General features: G+C 47.8%; 1 protein-coding gene across 1 annotated transcript in view; it reads right to left on the bottom strand.

Moving 5' to 3' along the window:
• SCUBE2 (signal peptide, CUB domain and EGF like domain containing 2) overlaps nt 1-17,873 on the bottom strand; it is a gene marked incomplete at its 5' end in the record, with an annotated part of 66,544 nt that overhangs the window by 37,263 nt on the left and 11,408 nt on the right. The window contains 6 exons of the mRNA XM_081154862.1: nt 514-636; nt 1,571-1,687; nt 5,952-6,041; nt 6,794-6,910; nt 9,332-9,457; nt 14,427-14,561. Of these exons, the coding sequence (XP_081010988.1) occupies nt 514-636; nt 1,571-1,687; nt 5,952-6,041; nt 6,794-6,910; nt 9,332-9,457; nt 14,427-14,561 (708 nt within the window). The remainder of the gene's footprint in view (nt 1-513; nt 637-1,570; nt 1,688-5,951; nt 6,042-6,793; nt 6,911-9,331; nt 9,458-14,426; nt 14,562-17,873) is intronic.

Below are 17,873 nucleotides of genomic sequence, written 5' to 3' on the forward strand. Positions count from 1 at the left end.
GTCTCCCCAAGCACCAAAGGCTGGTCCTTCAAACAAGGGCTACAAGGAAGAGACCAACTGGTACATGACCTTGATTATGGGTTGACCCCAACATTTTCCTGGGAAAAAGGTATGTTAACTAAATCCACATATTTTGCCACCAAGTTTTGTTATAAAATCCGTAACATTAAAGGAAATTTTGGAAAAGGAAAATGATTCGTAATCCCAACACCCTAATACAACCCTGTTTGCATTCTATGATCCGATGCATCGCTAGGAGAGAGCTCTGCTCTAACCACACCATGTGGGTTCGGTGAAGTGTTCTCTAATCATTCACAGCTTAATTTCCAAAATACATCTGTGAGCTATATCAGTGATTTTAGTCTACCTAATGGATGAAATCAGTGAGGCACAGGTTGGAGGTGGGATTAATGACTCGGTAGAGAAGCCCAGTGAGCCAGTCTCTACCGGGGTGGGGTCTTCTCTGCTCCAACCAGTGGACATTGCACAGCACAGCTATGTTTCAGCACATACCTTGGCAAGACTTCTCATCTGTTAATAATTTAAATCCCTTTTTGCAGCTGCAGTCAAAACTGCCCACAGTGTTTTTGCAGAAATGATCGCAGCCTCCATTGCGGGTCTGGCACTCGTCAATATCTGTAAGAGGCAAGCATCGGCAAATCAGACAGCAATACTTGCCTCCTTTCCCACAAATCCCTCAAGTGCTATTGTGTGCATTCATTATTCTCTGAAACAAAAACAGACCCATAGAAGCTTTTAAGAGTGTTCACTGATGTTTTTAATCTTACACGTGTTTTCTGGCCTGGCTTAACCAATTTTGAAAGAAAAGAGCTTAGTCCCCTTGAGAACCGTGACTTACCCTTCCCTTGACCAGCATTAGGAAACAATCTATGGTAGAGAATGGTGATGTCCTGTCATATTCTCATCCTTGCTCTGCTCTCTCAAGATAAGGTGACTCCTTTTGGTATGTTTTCCATTCCAGTTTAATCATTAAAGTTATAAGGAAATGGAACATTTGTTTTGGCAAATTACACAACCATCAAATAGCCTTAATGCTTTTAAACGATTCCTGATACTCAAATTAATCTTATCTGTTCTCCGTTTCATCTGGTAACTGGTTACCTACTTTTTATCATGTTGAAGAACTAAGCCTTTGTAGTCTTGCCCATGAAATACTAGCAGGTCACTGGGGTCTCTATTCATCAGTAAAAGTTAAAGGGACAGTTATTCATTAAGTTCTCTGGATAACAATCTTGGCTGTTATTTACATAATCTCTAGGCTATTATTTATGATATGTTGATCTTATCTCCTACAAATGTTCCCTTGAACTTCTGCCTTTTTCTAATAAGGCCATTGCCTGAAATGGATTATTTGATACTGACCTTCTCAACAGTTAGTGTAATTAAGCTGGTTCTAATTAAGCTCACTCAATTATAATCTTCCACCAGCCAGGGAAGAAAAGCTTGCATCGATATGAATCATAAGCAAATCTGGAATCATTCTGGAAATGTGGAGAGGGAGAGCTGACTTTATGCCCACATGTTAGCAGCGTGGAGAGGCACAGGCTACCTTTACAGGTCTTCCCATCCAACTGGAGAGTGAATCCAACAGGACAACTGCAATGAACACCTGTCGAGGTATCCTTACAGGTGCGATCGCAGCCTCCATTGTTGACAGCGCACGTTTCTGACAAGGAGGCAAGAAAAAAGCAGTCAGCTTCCTTAAGAAGTTCTGATACAGGTGGGAGGAAAGGGATATTAGTGCAGTACTAATACTTGACAAAGTTCATAAAAGCTAAGAAGCATGGTGGGGGATTCACGGTTGTACTCCCAAGGATCTGCCACCTGCAGATGAGATAGAGGGAGAGAGGGTGCAGCTCCTCCCACCCGTCTGAATAAGTGGCATCTCCCAAGGAAGCCTGATGGGATGAGCGGAGGGCTAAAGATGCCTCTCCCAACCTGCTGAGCCTTTCCCTCTACTTGCTGATTTGAAGCCACTAAATCTTTCTGTTGATCCACAGCCAGTGGCCTGCTAAGAATGACACATCTGGCAGGCTAGCTGTGGATGTAGAAAGAGAAAGGATGGGTGCTCTTTCCTTAACCCTGAGCCCTCTCCCTTCGATCTGAATCATGGGCAAAGCAAGAGGAGGTAAGCCTCACCCACCCCAACCATTCCCTGGCCGCAGACCAATGGCTTCTTCCTTGCAACCACCAGCTAACTCGGCTTAGAAGTTTACCTTTCCCTGAAAGGAGGAGGAGTTGTCAGAATCACATGAAAAATCAGCCACAGTTGTTAAATCTCATCTCTAGAGATGAGGAACAATAAGCAAAAGGGCCTTGTAGTTCTTTCTGCATTTCGTACAATTGCTACGAGTAATGGAAAATTCTGTTCAACATTCATTCAGTTGTTAGCATCTAGGCATCCAGAAACCTAGTTATACTTCCATTGCTTCCTCATTGGAGAGCCTGGGGGCACAAGCTTAGTTCTAGGAAAATATGACAGACAGGATGTATATGTTTATCTGCTTCCTCTCAAAACTTCACTAAAATGATTTTTTAAAGTACAAATCCTGAAGGAAAAAGAAAATGGAAAACACTAGGTGACAGATGTTGGATATTCTGGAAGTGGCACGTCAGTGGAGGAGCAGCAGTTGGTGTAGCAGAAAGTTAATTCCTAGTGGTCTGCAGAGGGGGTGCTAATGAGTGGTAAACTCACGGGAACCACAGAAGCCCAGAAGGCCCAGGAATTGGAGGTACCAAGTTACTCTAGAGGCAGAGGTGAGGATGGAGTTAAAAACAGGAAGACTGGTTGAGAGTTTGTATAACAAATAGATAAGCCCCCAGATTCCCTCCTGAGTTCCACAGCCTGATGACTATCCCCTTGTAGCTTATTGGGCTACAACAGAGAACTCTATCCTGGAGAAGTGGGACCGAAAGAACTGACTCAAGGGCACCAGGAATAGCAGAGGGGGAGGAGGTACTGTCAGCGAAAGTCCATACCCAACAAGAGAGATGGCAAATTCTCATCCCCAATTACCTCCCACTGGCAATCAACCCTAAGTCCCCTCAGCAGGTGACAGAATGATTCCTCTCCAGATAAACTGGCCTGCCCAAGTGAAAAGACCTATAGATCTCCAAATGAAATGGCTCAGTCACTGCCTCATCACCAAGAATGAAGCCCACCAGCTGACAGAATATCCAATCGGCTTTTTAGTATTTCACTATTAAATATGAAAAGTCGGGCAACCCAGACATTTCAGAAAAGCCTGTAATATGAAATAAATACACCAAATCAAATGAATGGGGAACTTGGAGGAAACAAAGATAATACAGGAAACAAAAGAGAAGTTTTAAAAAATCTTATCATTCATTTCCTCAGAGAGATCAGAAAAGCATCCATGAAATAAGAACAGGTTCCTACAACAAAAGACCGAAGTAAAATTCTTGGAAATTCTTGAAAGCAGAAATTTTAAAAGAACCCTAATAGAAGGATTAGGGAAAAAATGAAAACAAAAGAAAAATCTCCTAGAAAATAAAACCAAAATATAAAGAAGAGAAAAGAGAAGAAAATTAGAGGGTCAATACAGGAGTTACAACAGCCAGATAATAGGAGTCCCAGAGAGAAAGAACAAAGTAAATGGAGTGAAGAAAATTATCAAAGAAAAAATATGAGAAAACTCAGAACCAGGGGACTCGAACGTCCATATTGAAAAGGCCAACTGAGTGCCCAGCTTAACAGGAGGGGAAAGTCCCACAGTGAGGGACATGACTGTGAAATTTCAGATCCCCAAGGACAAGGAGAAGACCTTAAAACATCTGGAGAGAAGCTTTCATAGGCTCCATATAAAGGAGCAAGAATAAAAATGACTTTAGACTCCTTGAAACACTGAATGCTTGACAACAATAGAGCACTATCCCAAACTCCAATGGAATATTCCTTCCATCTCTAAATTCTATACTGAGCCAAATTCTCAATAAAGGGTGAAAGTGGAAAATAAAGATATTTTCAGGCACGCAAGGTTTTAAAAAAATCTATATTTACCCATGTAAACTAGTGAAAGAGAAGACGTGGGACCCACCAAAATAGGAATAGTGAAGGGAATTCCAGGCTGGTGCTAAGGGGAGGCCCAGACGAGCCGTGTGCAGCTCTCCTGAAGAATCAGCCCTACTACCGCAGGTAGGAGCCTCAGAAGAGACTTTTTAGGAAGAAAACAGAATTGATAAGTTAACTGCTGTGTTTATTTAAACACGTTGAAAAGGGTTTTAGAGCTCTGCCAGAAATTTGAATAAGAGCTGGTAAGAGGTACTTAGAAAACTAAGCAAATAAAGAAAATACAGTCATAGCACATCATGTAACTCTTGGGTGAACCATATTTAGATATTCATAGTCACATAATGTAAGCACATAATATTGATTGAAATAGTGATAAAACCATGTTAAGGGTATGGGGGGAGAAAAGGGGTGGGGTTGGTGAGGGGCAGAAGAGAACCAAAACTTAGTGTTCTGTAGTAGGAAGTCAAAAGCTAATATCTAAAAGTGACACATCAAGAAAGAACTGTAGAGTATCTCAATAAAACTAGAAAAAAAGAAATAACTGTATAGACTTCACTCTTCAGAAATACGGGGAAGGGGAGTCAGGAGAAGAAACAAGTAAGAGAATTAAAAATTCTTGCCTCTGGCCCTAGTCAGTTTGGCTCAGTGGTTAGAGTGTCAGCCTGCGGACTGAAGGGTCCTGGGTTCGATTCTGGCCAAGGGCATGTACCTCAGTTGCAGGCTCTATCCCAGTCGGCGCTTGTGCAGGAGGCAACCAATCGATGTGTCTCTCTCACATCAATGTTTCTCTCCCTCTCTCTCTCCCTTCCACTCTCTCTGAAAAGCAATGGAAAAAATGTCCTTGGGTAGGATTAAAAAAATAAAATTAATAAAACAAAATAAAAATGGTTGCCTCTGGCAAATGGGATGAAGGACTGGAATGGCGAGTTAGGAGACAAGGACAAGATGCATTTTATCACAAGCTTCATAGTACTAATTAAGTTTTTAAAGTTTTTATATTATTCATATGTACTATTTGGAGTTAAGGCGATCAAAAACAATAATTTTAATAGGGCAGAAAAGAGCTCAGAAACGTCAGCTGCCTGGCGTCCAATGGCCGGCTGCTCAGTGTCTTACCTGACAGCTAAATCTAGAAGCTATCAAAAGATAGGTTTTGTTTAAGTCAAGCCAAGCTTCCTCCAGAATAAAAATGAGTCAAGATCTGTCTGACTCCCATGTCCACGGCCACCACCTCTCCTTCCGCTGTCCCCTCCAGCTTCACCGCCGGACCTGCTGGCAGACCCTCCCGTGTCCCACAGCCCAAGGCCACTCTTCTCCATTCACCTCTCCTGACATTAGCATGGGCTGAAGTCAGAAAGAGGAGACTCAGTGGGCAAACATAATAGACACATCCCCATACTATGCGAGGGGCTGCCCGAGCTGCCTCTCTGGTCGCAGTTGCTCAGAAGGGGGGGAACTGACATTCTGAGTAACTGAATGTTACTGACTAGCCACTAAGTCCCAGGCATTGGGCTCTGGGCACTTGTGCATGCAATCATCTTAACTTGGCTTCCCGACCACCCTAAGAGGCAGGTCTATTACATCTATTTTAAAGAAATACTAGGAGACAAGGCTCAGGACAGTTCACCCAGGTGTCACAATTAGTCAGGCGGCACTAGGACGCCAGCCCAGCTATTCTGGCAGCTGGGCGGGGGCTTTTCCCACAGTACCCGGGTCTCCAATGGTGACTAAGCAACAGCAGTGGATGAAGGTCAGACACACCCCGGCTTGACAGGAGCTGCTGACCCCGGTCCAGCTGGTCTGAGGGCACATGGGTCCCAGGTTCAGGCCCGATATAGTAAGTTGGGGAGGGTAATGGCCAATGACAGTGGCCAGGGAGAGAGGGGGAGGCGCCTACCCATGAGCAGCCGCCGTTTTACCCGCTTATCTCCGTCCCCCGCTGACGTGGCATTGTTCTCCGTCACCTCTAGGGCAGTGTCCTCTGGCTCTACAAGAAACACAGAAGAGCACAGTTCTCAGACTGAATGAGTCAGATTATTCATCCCCTGCGCAACCACTTCCATGGAAATCCTGGACATGAGAACGATGTGAAATATGTGCCTGTTCACTCAGTAAAAATGTGCTGTGACAAGGCTTGTGGGACACGCAGCACGCCTGATGCACGCAGAGCCTTAGTGAACATCAGTATGAAGCACATCGCATGACCAAAGAGACACTCGGGAATGCAAGCTTCAGATTCACTCCAGTGCCCTTCGGCTAGTGAAGGACACGCCACGAGAGACAGGGCAGGCGTCCCACCAGAAATATGCAACCCTGGCTCCTGCTGACTGTAAAGGCCACGATGTCATAGCAGACAGCTAGCTGCAACTCTGTGTCGCCCTGGCCCCTCGGGATGTGTTGTCCAGTCTCCAGAATTCTAGCTTCAGGAGAAGCCTCATCCAGGAGAGGCGAGAGGGCTTTCCAAGGCCGCACATGGAGAGAGGGACCCCATTCCTTAGACCACTCCCACTGCCACATGTGAGGCAGCACAGGACCCATTTAGGGCCAAATGCACTGCAAACACCTGCATCTGGTGCTGAACACCATTAATAGTTAGCTCAGGTTAGAGTTGGTGTTCAGGTTAGGGTTAGGGTTAGGGTTAGGGTTAGGGTTAGGGTTAGGGTTAGGGTTAGGGTTAGTTAGGGTCAGGGTTGGGCAGGCTGGGGTGGACCCTCACCCAGTATGGGGGTCACCACTCACCAAGGCAGCTCCTCCCATCTGCGTGCATCTTGTACTGTGGATGGCAGCTACACTCCGGCCCTTCAGCTGTGTCCTCACAGGAGTGCTGGCACCCACCGTTGCCATGGTTACAAGTCACTGAGAGGAAAATGAACCAATACATAAAGCACTGAGGTTTCCACCACAGGGCTGTGTTCACTCCAGAACTCTGATTCTCACTCAGCGAGTATCTGAGCACCTCGTACATGCCAGACAGAGTGCCTGAGAGACATAGCCTGACTCAGACCCTGTCTCTATCTAGGTAAACAGTCATGATCTGAAATGTAGAAATGCTGAAAGGCAGATCTGAGCAAAATTATACAGAAGGTGGAGATGGGAAGGTGGTGCGTGTGTGGATTTTCATTATTTAAGGTAAATTATAACAAAAGATTCTAGACTATTGCTTTGCTCTATCAGAAGTTTGCATATTCATACAGATGAACTTGGGCTCTGGGAGACACACCAGCACTTTATGTCTGGAACAGACAATATTTAATTTGTATGTATGCACTCAAATCGGATCCCATCTGGATTAGTTAAGAAGGGTGAGTATTCAGAGGAAATGATGATTCTTTGCACACAATTAATGCAATATTAACCAGTAATTATGAAGACTGCGTATGAACGCATTGATGAGAAGCCAAAAAAAAAAAGAAGCCAGCTACAAACTATCTGTTCATCAAACCGAACGGTGGTTATCTCTGGCAAAGTAAATGGGAGGGGAAAGGTTATATTTTCTTTACACATTTTGGTCTGTTTTGATTATTATATAGGCATTTGTAATTTTTCTAATTTAAAAGAACTAAATGCGTATTTGTGATGTGAGAAAGAAAATGTTCTATGATTATAGTTATGTAAATATTGTGATGTGTGTATGAACAACAATGAAATAGGAATATGAAAAAAGTGAAACAGCTGGTTATGTGGCAGAATTCTAGATTTTTTGTCTTTCCTCAAATATAATTATAATATTATTTGAGCAGTGACATCTTAAAAATATTTAAAATTTTTAAAACTAAGCTTTCAGGGATTCTCCTGGCCCCAGGAACACTGAAATGCTGTCTTGCTGCACAGGTTTCACAGGGCCTGGGTCCTCCTTTGAAGACACCTAGAGCCAGGACAAGCAGTCTTCACTCTGCCCAGCCCTGGATGCCCCCGGGACAGGCTCACTGTTAGGGGCCTCAAGAGCCTGGCAGAACTTGTTTGTGATGGTGGCACCCGCCCTGGGTTGGCAGGCTTCGAGGCTGCACTCGGCTTTGTGATGGGGAAAATGAAAAGAAGTCTCTTGACCCCTCAAAAGCAATGGAAAAAATAATCTTGGGTGACAATTAAAGAAATAATTAAACAACAACAGCTGTCTCCTCATCTCTTAACCACTAAGGTCTACGTGCTGTAAACAAACCCTCCCTAACAAACCGCAGGGGCTTCTCCCAGGCCCATGGCTTTGGGCAGAGTTCCTAAAGGAAACCCTCAGTGCTTCCTCCTGGCTTAGGAACACCCTGAATGGCCGATTGTTTCCTATTATCCATCGGAGTTTTGTTATTGTATTTCATCACTGTGGTGGCAGCTGTGTTCGGGCCTTGCACACCATTTATTGATCCATTACTTTAAACAGTGTGGATTGAGCACAGCCTGGGGTAGGCCCCAGGAGAAGACTGAGAGGCAAAAGTAAGACAAGGTCCTGACTTGGAGGGACTCATAGTGGGGTAGACACACATAAATACACAATTTAACCCGGAGTGTCAGACCCTGTACCTGACTCTCTGCTGTGGGAGCCAAAATACAAAGCGGTTGCCCTGTCCCAGGCCACTGGGGAGGATTCAGCGGCAGAACAGCGTGGGCACTCAGAGCACGAGCCCTAGAGGTGGGCAGACCTCCGCTCAAATCCTAAGTTTTTCACTCATTCCCTGCGAGACCTTGCTGCTTTACTTCACAATTTTCTCAACTAAAACTGAAAATGATAATGCTTAGCTCCTAGGGCGGGGACTGTAGGAATTAAGTGGGACGTAGGACATCTTCAGACAAGACTTTGCACATAATAAATGTTCCCCCAGAGGTAGCCACTACCCTTATCGTTATTAGAAGTTAGGCAGGGTTTTAAAAGTCGAGTGAGAATTCGCCAAGCCAGGAAGGGAGGAGAGCTTGGAAAAGGCTGTGGGCGTGAGAGATTACGGGCTGTTCTCTGAAAGGCAGGGAGGTGGACCAGGCTTCCGAAAGAGCAGGGACCAGGTAGCAAAGAGCTGTGATTGCCAGATAAGGGCATTTGACTATATTCACAATCCTTACTCCTGATTTCATTTCTTTCTGATTGGTTCCTTTAAAAACTACCATTTCCCTTCCCTCTGGGGGGCCATCCTCCCGAATGAACTGAGTACTCAGGGGAGGTCAGGGTGTCGGGCCAGCTGCCCTCCTTGCTGCCGCTGCTGTGCCGGGAGGTGGCGTTTCTGACGCTGGGCTGCCGAGGACAACCTCTGGGGCAGGATGGTTCCGGGGGGGGGGGGGGGGGCATTCTGTACTCACAGATGCAGTCTCTCTGGTTCTTGGCCAGCTCAAAGCCAGGCCTGCATTCGCAGGCAACGCTGCCCCTTGGAGCCTCCTTGCAGATGTGGCTACAGCCATGGTTCTTATTCATGCAGCTCAGGCCTTCTGCAAAACAGCAGCATGAGACCAGCAGTGAGCACAGACCCACCGGCCTGAGTCTCCACCAGCCCATATATATACATATACATATATATATATATATATATATATATATATATAGTTAATCTTCACCCAAGGACATTTGTTTCCCCATCGATTTTTAGAAAGTGGAAGGGGGAAGGGGAGAGAGAGATAGCGACAGAGAGATAGAGAGATGTGAGAGAGACACATCAATTGGTTGCCTCCCGTAGGCACCCCAACTAGGGCCAAGGATCGAAGCTGCAACCCAGGTACTTCCCCTTGATCAGGAATCAAACCCAAGATCCTTCGGAGTGCAGGCAAACACTCTAACCATTAGGCACACCTGCCAGGGCAGCAGCCCCGTATTTGTCATTAAAATCAAGGCAGGTCAATTAATAGAGATAATGCAAAATTTATTATGTCACTCAAGAGATAAGATATCCCAATTCTCCAAAAGAGGTAGGAGCCCCCCCAATAGACTAAGAAGAAAGCTCCCGCCAGGAGCTCTCTGCTGAGTGTGGAATCGGAGCCTGCTGAGCCCAGGAACTGGTTACCAATGCTGAGCAAGGATGCAAAGGGAAGAGGAGAGTGTCCCTAAGAAAACCTTCAGAGAGGCTGAAGAAGAGTCCCAATGTTTTCACGTGCTCTTGAAGACGATTTTCAGAAAATTCCCACCCTCCTCTCTAGCCCCACCAAATCCACACTTGGGAGATAACTGTGGCTACTGTATTTTGGCACCACCAGGGACCTCTCCTTTGTGACCACCCTAGTTAGTCCCTGGGCCCCTCTGTCAGCAGGTTTGGGGCACAGGCTCTAACAGAGTCATACAACAGCAACACGACAGCAAAGAGAACAGAGGGAGGCCTCCTGCATGTGGTTTGCTTGGGCTGCGGTGTAATTCTTTTGGGTATACTCTGTTTCATTAGACCCAATCTTGTGGTAATAGTGGCAGGAAGGGGAACAGGTGGTTATCTTCCCAGATGGTTTAACATACATGGAAATGACAGGGCCATAGCAAAGTGGACACCCCTGTGGTTTGCCAGCATCGTGCCTCATCCTAAAACCCGTGGAGACCTTGACTCCTGCCAGCGTTCTGAAGGCGCTACTATCATATCCAAGGTTATTCTCCAAACTCCAGCTTGTGGTGCATTATTAAGTGTGCATTCCTGATACTTCTTCAAATTTGTGCAATGCAACTCTAAAACATCTCTGAAGGCAGAGATTTTGTTCTCATTGACTCTGTACTAACAAGACACTTTCTAATACTGGAAGTAACACTGTTTTAAACATAAGTAGCAAAAGTTTTCATTCAACTTCTCTAGGATCCCACACTGTTCTGCATTGTGCCCCCAAAACCTGAGCCACTTGGTTCCAGTGAATTCAAGTCACCTCTCTCCAATTCTACCACAGAGCCATCAACCTGTACTTAACCAGAATGAGTGTTTAATACAAACAGATGTCATTCCTGTTCCAAAAGAGAGCGCAACGGTTAATCCATCCCATCTCCTAAAACCATCTTGATTTTTATCTGATGGTTACGAGCCGTTTGAACTCCGGCACTCCGTCTGCTGGAAGTTGCTGGGAGTCATTCACCCACGCCAGGGGCTGCTGTCAATTAACACACTGGGTCAGCGGAAAGCTCTCTTTGCTCGGGCTGGTGATTTCTGAAGACGTTATTTCTCCCAGTGCCCAGACGGCACAGGAGGTGAGAGCTGCCTCCGGAAGCAGTGTCCTGTCCTCCCAGGAGGGCACAGCATTACACTGGCCACTGGGTCAGCAGAGCATCTGAAATGACAGTTACCAGGAGTACCTCGGGGTACAGGTGACAGTGACACCTGCAGAGGACACTCCCCAAACGGATCAGCTGCTGCTTTTTCTTCTTCACTCTGTTTATACAAGTCTGTTAGACATTTGCAAAGTCACCTTGACCACCTGAGAGCAATTCACTACACAAAAAATATTTTGTGAGAACTGTGTGCCCAGTGCCACAGAGATACATGAAAAAGTTGCTCCCTGATGTCATATCGTATCAAGCTAGACCTAAACTTACCAGGAGATAATGGAGGTTGAAATGGCTCTAGAGATGCTGAGGGCTTTTCAAGAGGTGACCCTTGCTTTTCAGAGTACCCCAACTCCAAAGAAGGCCACTCCTAGGGGAGGCAGATGGGTCCGGTCCACACCGGGAAGCCCAGCTGCCCACGGCCCCAGCTCCCCCAGGAACTGGCCTGGCAGTCGTGTTTAGGGTTGTCACTTCACCAGGAGGGAAACGGCTCAGAAACATAAGAACTGCCCCATTCTAGCAGTGCCCAGGCTCAGGGTCTCAATGAAGAATACTTCTGGAAACCAAATAAAAATATGCCTTGCCAACAGGACAAGGAACCGTCCACAAAGCGGGAAACAGGCCCTGCTGGGAGCACAGCCCCTTCCTCACGACCCTGACACCTTCCCCACTCCTCTGAAAAGAAAGCGGCACAAGCATCTAAAAATATTCTCAGAGCAGACAAAACAAAAGAGGATTGCTCATTTTGAGAGCCTGAGCACCCATGAATGGGGACAAAGGCAGACTGGGGCGAGGTCTCTCTCCAGCCCACCCCCATTACATGGGTGAAAACACACAGTCTCTCTGTCAGAGCCTCGGGTCTGTAAGAATTTTTTTTTTTTTAAATCAATAGCTTGAGCTTTGTTTCCCTCAGGATCAGCTATTAGGATTCCCCAGATCGAAGAACATTCAGTGAATAATTACTTAAAAACAACAGCAACACCAGAAAACAGTAGCTTGCAGTGTTGCCTTCTTTTCACTGTTTTTCGAGTATCATCTGTGGGTTTTAAAGTCTGTTTTAATACAGTTTCTAAGGGTTTAATGTGCATGTCAAGGAGGAAATCCTAGAGGAACAGCGTTTAGAGATTGCTCTGTTTGAAGAGTTAAAACCCGAGGATGGAAGGGATCTCGGTTACAGAGCGCTGTAATCCGTTGGCTCGCCCGCAGACACGGGTTTGCCAAGCCGTCAGGTCGGAAAGCGGGGGGAAATCAGAGAGCTTCCAGACCACAACTCATATTCTTGGATTTTGGTTTTAGCTCCAGACAAATATGTGCATTTTAAATACTCTTCAGGGGTTCCAAGAATGTCTGAATTGTAGAAAATTTAGAAAACACAGATTGTGGAGAGAAACTGCTTTAGTGCTGACTTCTGTTATGAGGAGCCTGGGTCTGGAATCAGTCGGGGGGGGGGGGGTTGCCCAAGGGGAAAGAGAGGCCACCACTCTGGAAGAGCAAGGGTAGGGGTGAGTGGTTTGGTGAGTGGGTGGGGTCCACACTGGGGGTGTTCAAGCAATGGCTTGACCTACAGGTGCCCATCTCCTTCCCCGCCATCTGAAGAAGCAGCTAGAGTGACTTCTCAGGAAGCAGGTTTTTTTGTTTGTTTTGGTTTTTTTACCGTTACCTGAGGATATTTTTTTCCATTGCTTTTTCAGAGAGAGTGGAAGGGAGAGAGAGAAAGAAACATCGATGTGAGAGAGACACACGAGCCCTGACCTGGGCCGGGATTGAGCCTGCAACCCAGGTGTGTGCCCTTGGCCGGAATAGAACCCAGGACCCTTCAGTCGCAGGCCGACACTCTAACCCCTGAGCCAAACTGGCCAGGGCTCAGGAAGCAGTTTTGAGCAAAGGGGAGATGCCCTGAGATCCAGATCACTGGCACTCAGCAGTATCTGAACTCTGCCTCCGCAACGATGCAGAGCTCACTGGAGAGCCCAGAGAGACGGGCAGGAAAATGAAAGCCAGCTGCTACTCTCTCGAGCCTACGTGAGACAGGTCTGCGTCATTAGAGGCAGTCTGTGTGAACGCCCTGCTCAGGCACTGACAGCGGGCCTCTGGGGCGGTGAGAGCCATCAACCTGCTGCTCCGGTGTTTTCTCTGACAGCGCTTAGCACCCGCACAGGCTCTCCAGTTAGGTATAAGGAAGGAGCCGTCATGCTTAGAAAATGAAGCAGAAGTCATCTCCCACAAAGATACCCTTGAAAAGTCACTGAAACCACGATTAAAATAATAAACCTAAAAATCTGTGCTTAAATAATAGAAGAACTTACAATGGCCTCATTCTTAAGTTGTGTAAATGAGTAAGCAGCACCAGCCAAAAGGAGTTAATAGTTTAATATTTAGGGCACCTCCTCTGAATACAGGAACAGGCAACCCTTGGAGAAGAAACACGGCCACCAAAGTGTGATTATTTGGCTTAAGAAAGAGCAGAGAAGAATCAACAGCACATCATTTGGTAGAAAGTGGCTGACTGGCCACATGTACTCAATGCCTCTCCCTCCCGAGAGGCCACTGAAGTAATAGAAGAATTAAAAAAAGGTATCGAGTCAAAGCAGAGAGAACAAAACGAAGACCATCAAAAGACAAGAGTTTTCTGCAAATTTATGGAGGAGTGGTAAGTGACATGGGTGCAGAAAACCACAGCACAGAGAGCCCAAGTCTCGGGAGGGGGTCCCCTGCTCCCTGGAGCCTTGGAGGCTCAGAGTTAAAAAATGCAAAACACAGGGAAGGCCAGATCTAGCCGAGGGCTGCAAACGGGGCAAAGCGCTGGAAGGCTACAGCCCTTCCCCACCCACCCCGAGCAGGGAGCAGGCTCGCACTTGGTGCTGTGGTTTGCAGCACGCTTTTGAAAAACTTGGCAGATTGTCCATTTCTCCTGAGACATCTAGTCATGTTTGAAATGTACTCTGTTTAAAGATTAGAATCAGAGAATGTGAGAGTTTGAAGAGACCTCAGAGCTCAGCCACTTGTTTTGCCAGGTGAAGGAGAAGCTACAATAACTTGCCCACGGTTACCCAGCCGCAGAGTCTGGACTTGTCCTCAGGCCTCCAGACTTTCTATGGCCCAAGCTTCCCTTCTAGAGTCCCCGGGGGTGGGAGATTCTCAGACGTGGCCCCACCCACAGCGGGGCAAAGATACCTTCTGAGCGGTGAATGCAGGTGTGCTGATTGTCGCTCAGGAAAAACCCCTCCTTGCAGCGGCACTCGTAGCTCCCCAGGACGTTGACGCAGGTGTGCTGGCAGCCGCCATTGTTCTGCAGGCACTCGTCCACATCTGGAGGGGAGAAGGCTTAGCCTTTTTACTTCGGTGACTGTTTCAAACGCCCCACCCAGCCTGGCAGCTCGGGGACTCCTACTAAGCAGAGATAAGGTCCCTCTTCTGGTCCTTGCATCACAGAAGCTCTAAGAATGGAAGCCAGTGGGACCCCCAGATGATGCACCAACCCTCACGGGCCCGGGGCTCACTCAGAATAGGCCTTCCACAGGCACACGAGATAATCAGTTCAGTAAATATTGATTGAACACCTCTTTCCAAAGCACAGTGCCCGGTGAGCCAGTAAAACGTAGAGAGCAAGGCCCTCAGGAGAGGGAAAGGGACACGTGGACAAGTAATGAGGCCATATGGTCAGAGGTGGTGCAAAGGGAAGAGCCACATGTGGCTGTGGGTATCAGGATGGGTTTCATGGGAGAGCTGGTGAAGGACGGGCCCCGTGGGGTTCCTTCCATTACAAGTGAGGAGAAGGGATTCTGGGCAGAAGGAGCGTGAGCACTAGCGGGGGGCTGGGAGCACGGCGCCTGTGCAGGTAACGGGGGTCATCCCCCGGGGCTGGAGCGCGGGTACGAGCAGGAAGTTACAGGAGACAGGGCTGGGAGATGGACTCGGGGTCACACTGCGGGGGACCTTGAATAACAAGCAAAGAAGGGCCTACTTCATTTGGGAGGCGGTTGGGACCCGCTGGAGCAGGGGTGACAGGGTCAGCCCCCTGGGCTGGGCAGAACAAGCGGCGGCAGAGGCAAGGACGCAGGGAATGGGAGGAATCGAAGGCCTGGGAGCCCCGCTGCACACGAGTGCCCGAAACAGCCACGCCTGGCACTGGGGGGGCTGGACCTGGGGCCTGGAGGGGGACGCCTGGGGAGGAAGAAGTAAAAGAGGACTGTAGACGGGGGCCTGCAGGATGGGGAGCCGTGTGGGCAGGAGGCGGGGGGGCCAAGGAACATGGAGAGAAGCAGCACTGGGGAGAGGTGGGGTGGAGAGCGGTTAGCCCCACGCCGTGGGGAGGCGATAGTGTGAGGTGCCGGCATCCGCAGCGAGGCCCCGCAGGCGCAGGCGGGCGGGAAACCCACCCCCGTGTAAAGACACATTTACTCGTGACGCCTGATATAGGTGAATGTACACGAGGAAGCCTAAGGCAGGAGTGCGGGAAGGGAGAGAGGGGAGCAAGGAGGCCCCAGAGGTAGAATTTGAGAGAATACCAAGGGCAGGAGGAGAAAGAGGGGACAGCAGGAGCCCCAGAGAAGGGGCCACCGGAAACACAGGGAGGGAGATGGCCCCCGCAGGGTGGGGATCCTCCCACTGAGTCACATGCCCACGGCTTCATCAAAATACTTACTGAGCTACGTTCTCAAAAAAAATGTGTTTTTAATTTGTGCTTTTTGACTCCTCAAAATCTTTTATTTATCCATCTCCACCAGACTGCAAACTCCCTGAGGACCAAGACGTGTGTTTTATTTAACACAGCCCTGGAACCCGCAGCTGCACCCGAACTCTCCAGCGTATGAGCAAGCAAGCAGGAGAGCACAGAGCCGCCAGAGACAAAGAGGAGGAAACTTCCAGAAAAGTCTCAGATGTGACAGAGGCTCAAGGAGAAGGCTGAGAGAAAAGCCATTTCTTTTCTCCAGCCTGATTTCCCCGGTGCCTATCACTAGCTCCTTGGCACATCCGTAACAAGAAAATTCACATTTAAATATCTGTTATCTGGTTTCAAGCTTCAGATCTCAGAGTCATGGGCCTTCCCACACCGAGCAGATGCCTTCCTAAACTGATGGGACTCGAGCCATCCCCCGGAGCCTAACAAACTTGCCCTTTTTGTGCCAAAGGGTGAAGGGAGCACATTCCTAAGGAGGAGCCACGCGGGAACACACCTGGCCTGTGCTCCGCAGCGAGGGCTCACCGGGAGCCCGAGAGATGTTTCCTAGGACACCGAACCCTGGCCTGCTGTTGGGTAAAGGGGTGCCCTCCTCTGAGCTGCCACACCCCGCCCCACGTCTAACCCACTAATCCTTTCTCCAGAGCAATTAGAGATGTGTCAGGTTAGGTGAGGCACTCTGATTGGGTTAATACGCAGTGTGCGTGTTCACGTGCACACGTTTATATCACAGGTTGGTGAGTTTCTCCAGACTGTAAAACAGTGTTTTACAACCCTGGCTGCATGTTAGAACCCTGAGGCCTGGACCTACCTCCTGAGACACTAATTAAAGTCATCTTGGATGAAGCCTAGGCCACGGTGTTAATTAATTAATATATATATTTTTAAACGTATCTTTACTGATTTCAGAGAGAGGAAAGGAGTGGGGGAGAAAGAGATAGAAACATCAATGATGAGACGGTCATTGATCGGCTGCCTAGCCCGCAACCAGGGCATGTGCCCTGACCGGGAATCGAACCCCGATCTCCTGGATCCTAGGTCGATGCTCAACCGCTGAGCCACGCCCGGCCAGGCAATTAATATTTTTTAATCCTTACCACAGGACACATTTTTATGGATTTTAGAGGGAGGGGGAGAGAGAGAGTAATATCGATGTGAGAGAGAAACATTGATTGGTTACCTCCCTTACGCACCCCCGACCGGGGATTGAACCTACAACCTGAGTATGTACCCTGACCAGGAATCAAACCCACAACCTTTGGTGCACGGGACAGAGCTTCAACCAACTGTAACACCCAGCCAGGGTGGCCATGGTGTTGTTTTAAACTTAAGTGATCCCAACATGCAGCCAGAGTGGAGAACCACTGCTACAAAACCAAAGAGCTAGGCCTGCTTCCAGACGCTCAGTAAATAGGAACTGAATTCAGGTGGGTGAGTGGCATTAAAGGGCTGTGTTTCATTTTCCAGGCTCACAGCATTCAGGTCTTGGACGACTCTGGGGTCAGTGCCAGAGCTAAGTGGTATTTGTACTGTGTAGATTCTGGCTAATATATCTGTGGCTGATGTGTGGTTAAGGGGGCCGAGGAGAAGCGAGGGCTCATCCCAGAGAACACAGGAAACTGCAGCTCCTGAAAAGTTCTGGCTCTGAGCTTGTTTCTGGTCACAAAATGCTTCAGCCCTGCAAGTCCAACTGGTCGAGAGGTCTATGGATGCTGGCCCTGCTCTTCTTAGTGTACCACTTTGTTTTCTCATGCCTTCCTTTTAAAGAATCCTCAGCCCGTTCAGATACAGTCAGTGGATGCTCAGGATCTTTCCGCAAGGCAGATCCTTGCTACCAAACCCACAAAGAGACCCCAAGGATGGGAAATGGAGATAGTCTGCTGAAATATCTGTGTTAGTGGCCAGGCAAGGAAGGACTCCGAGCCTCAGGATTTCTAAAG

Source organism: Miniopterus schreibersii (genome assembly GCF_964146895.1).
Source record: "Miniopterus schreibersii genome assembly, chromosome: 12".
NCBI classification, from domain to species: Eukaryota; Metazoa; Chordata; class Mammalia; order Chiroptera; family Miniopteridae; genus Miniopterus; species Miniopterus schreibersii.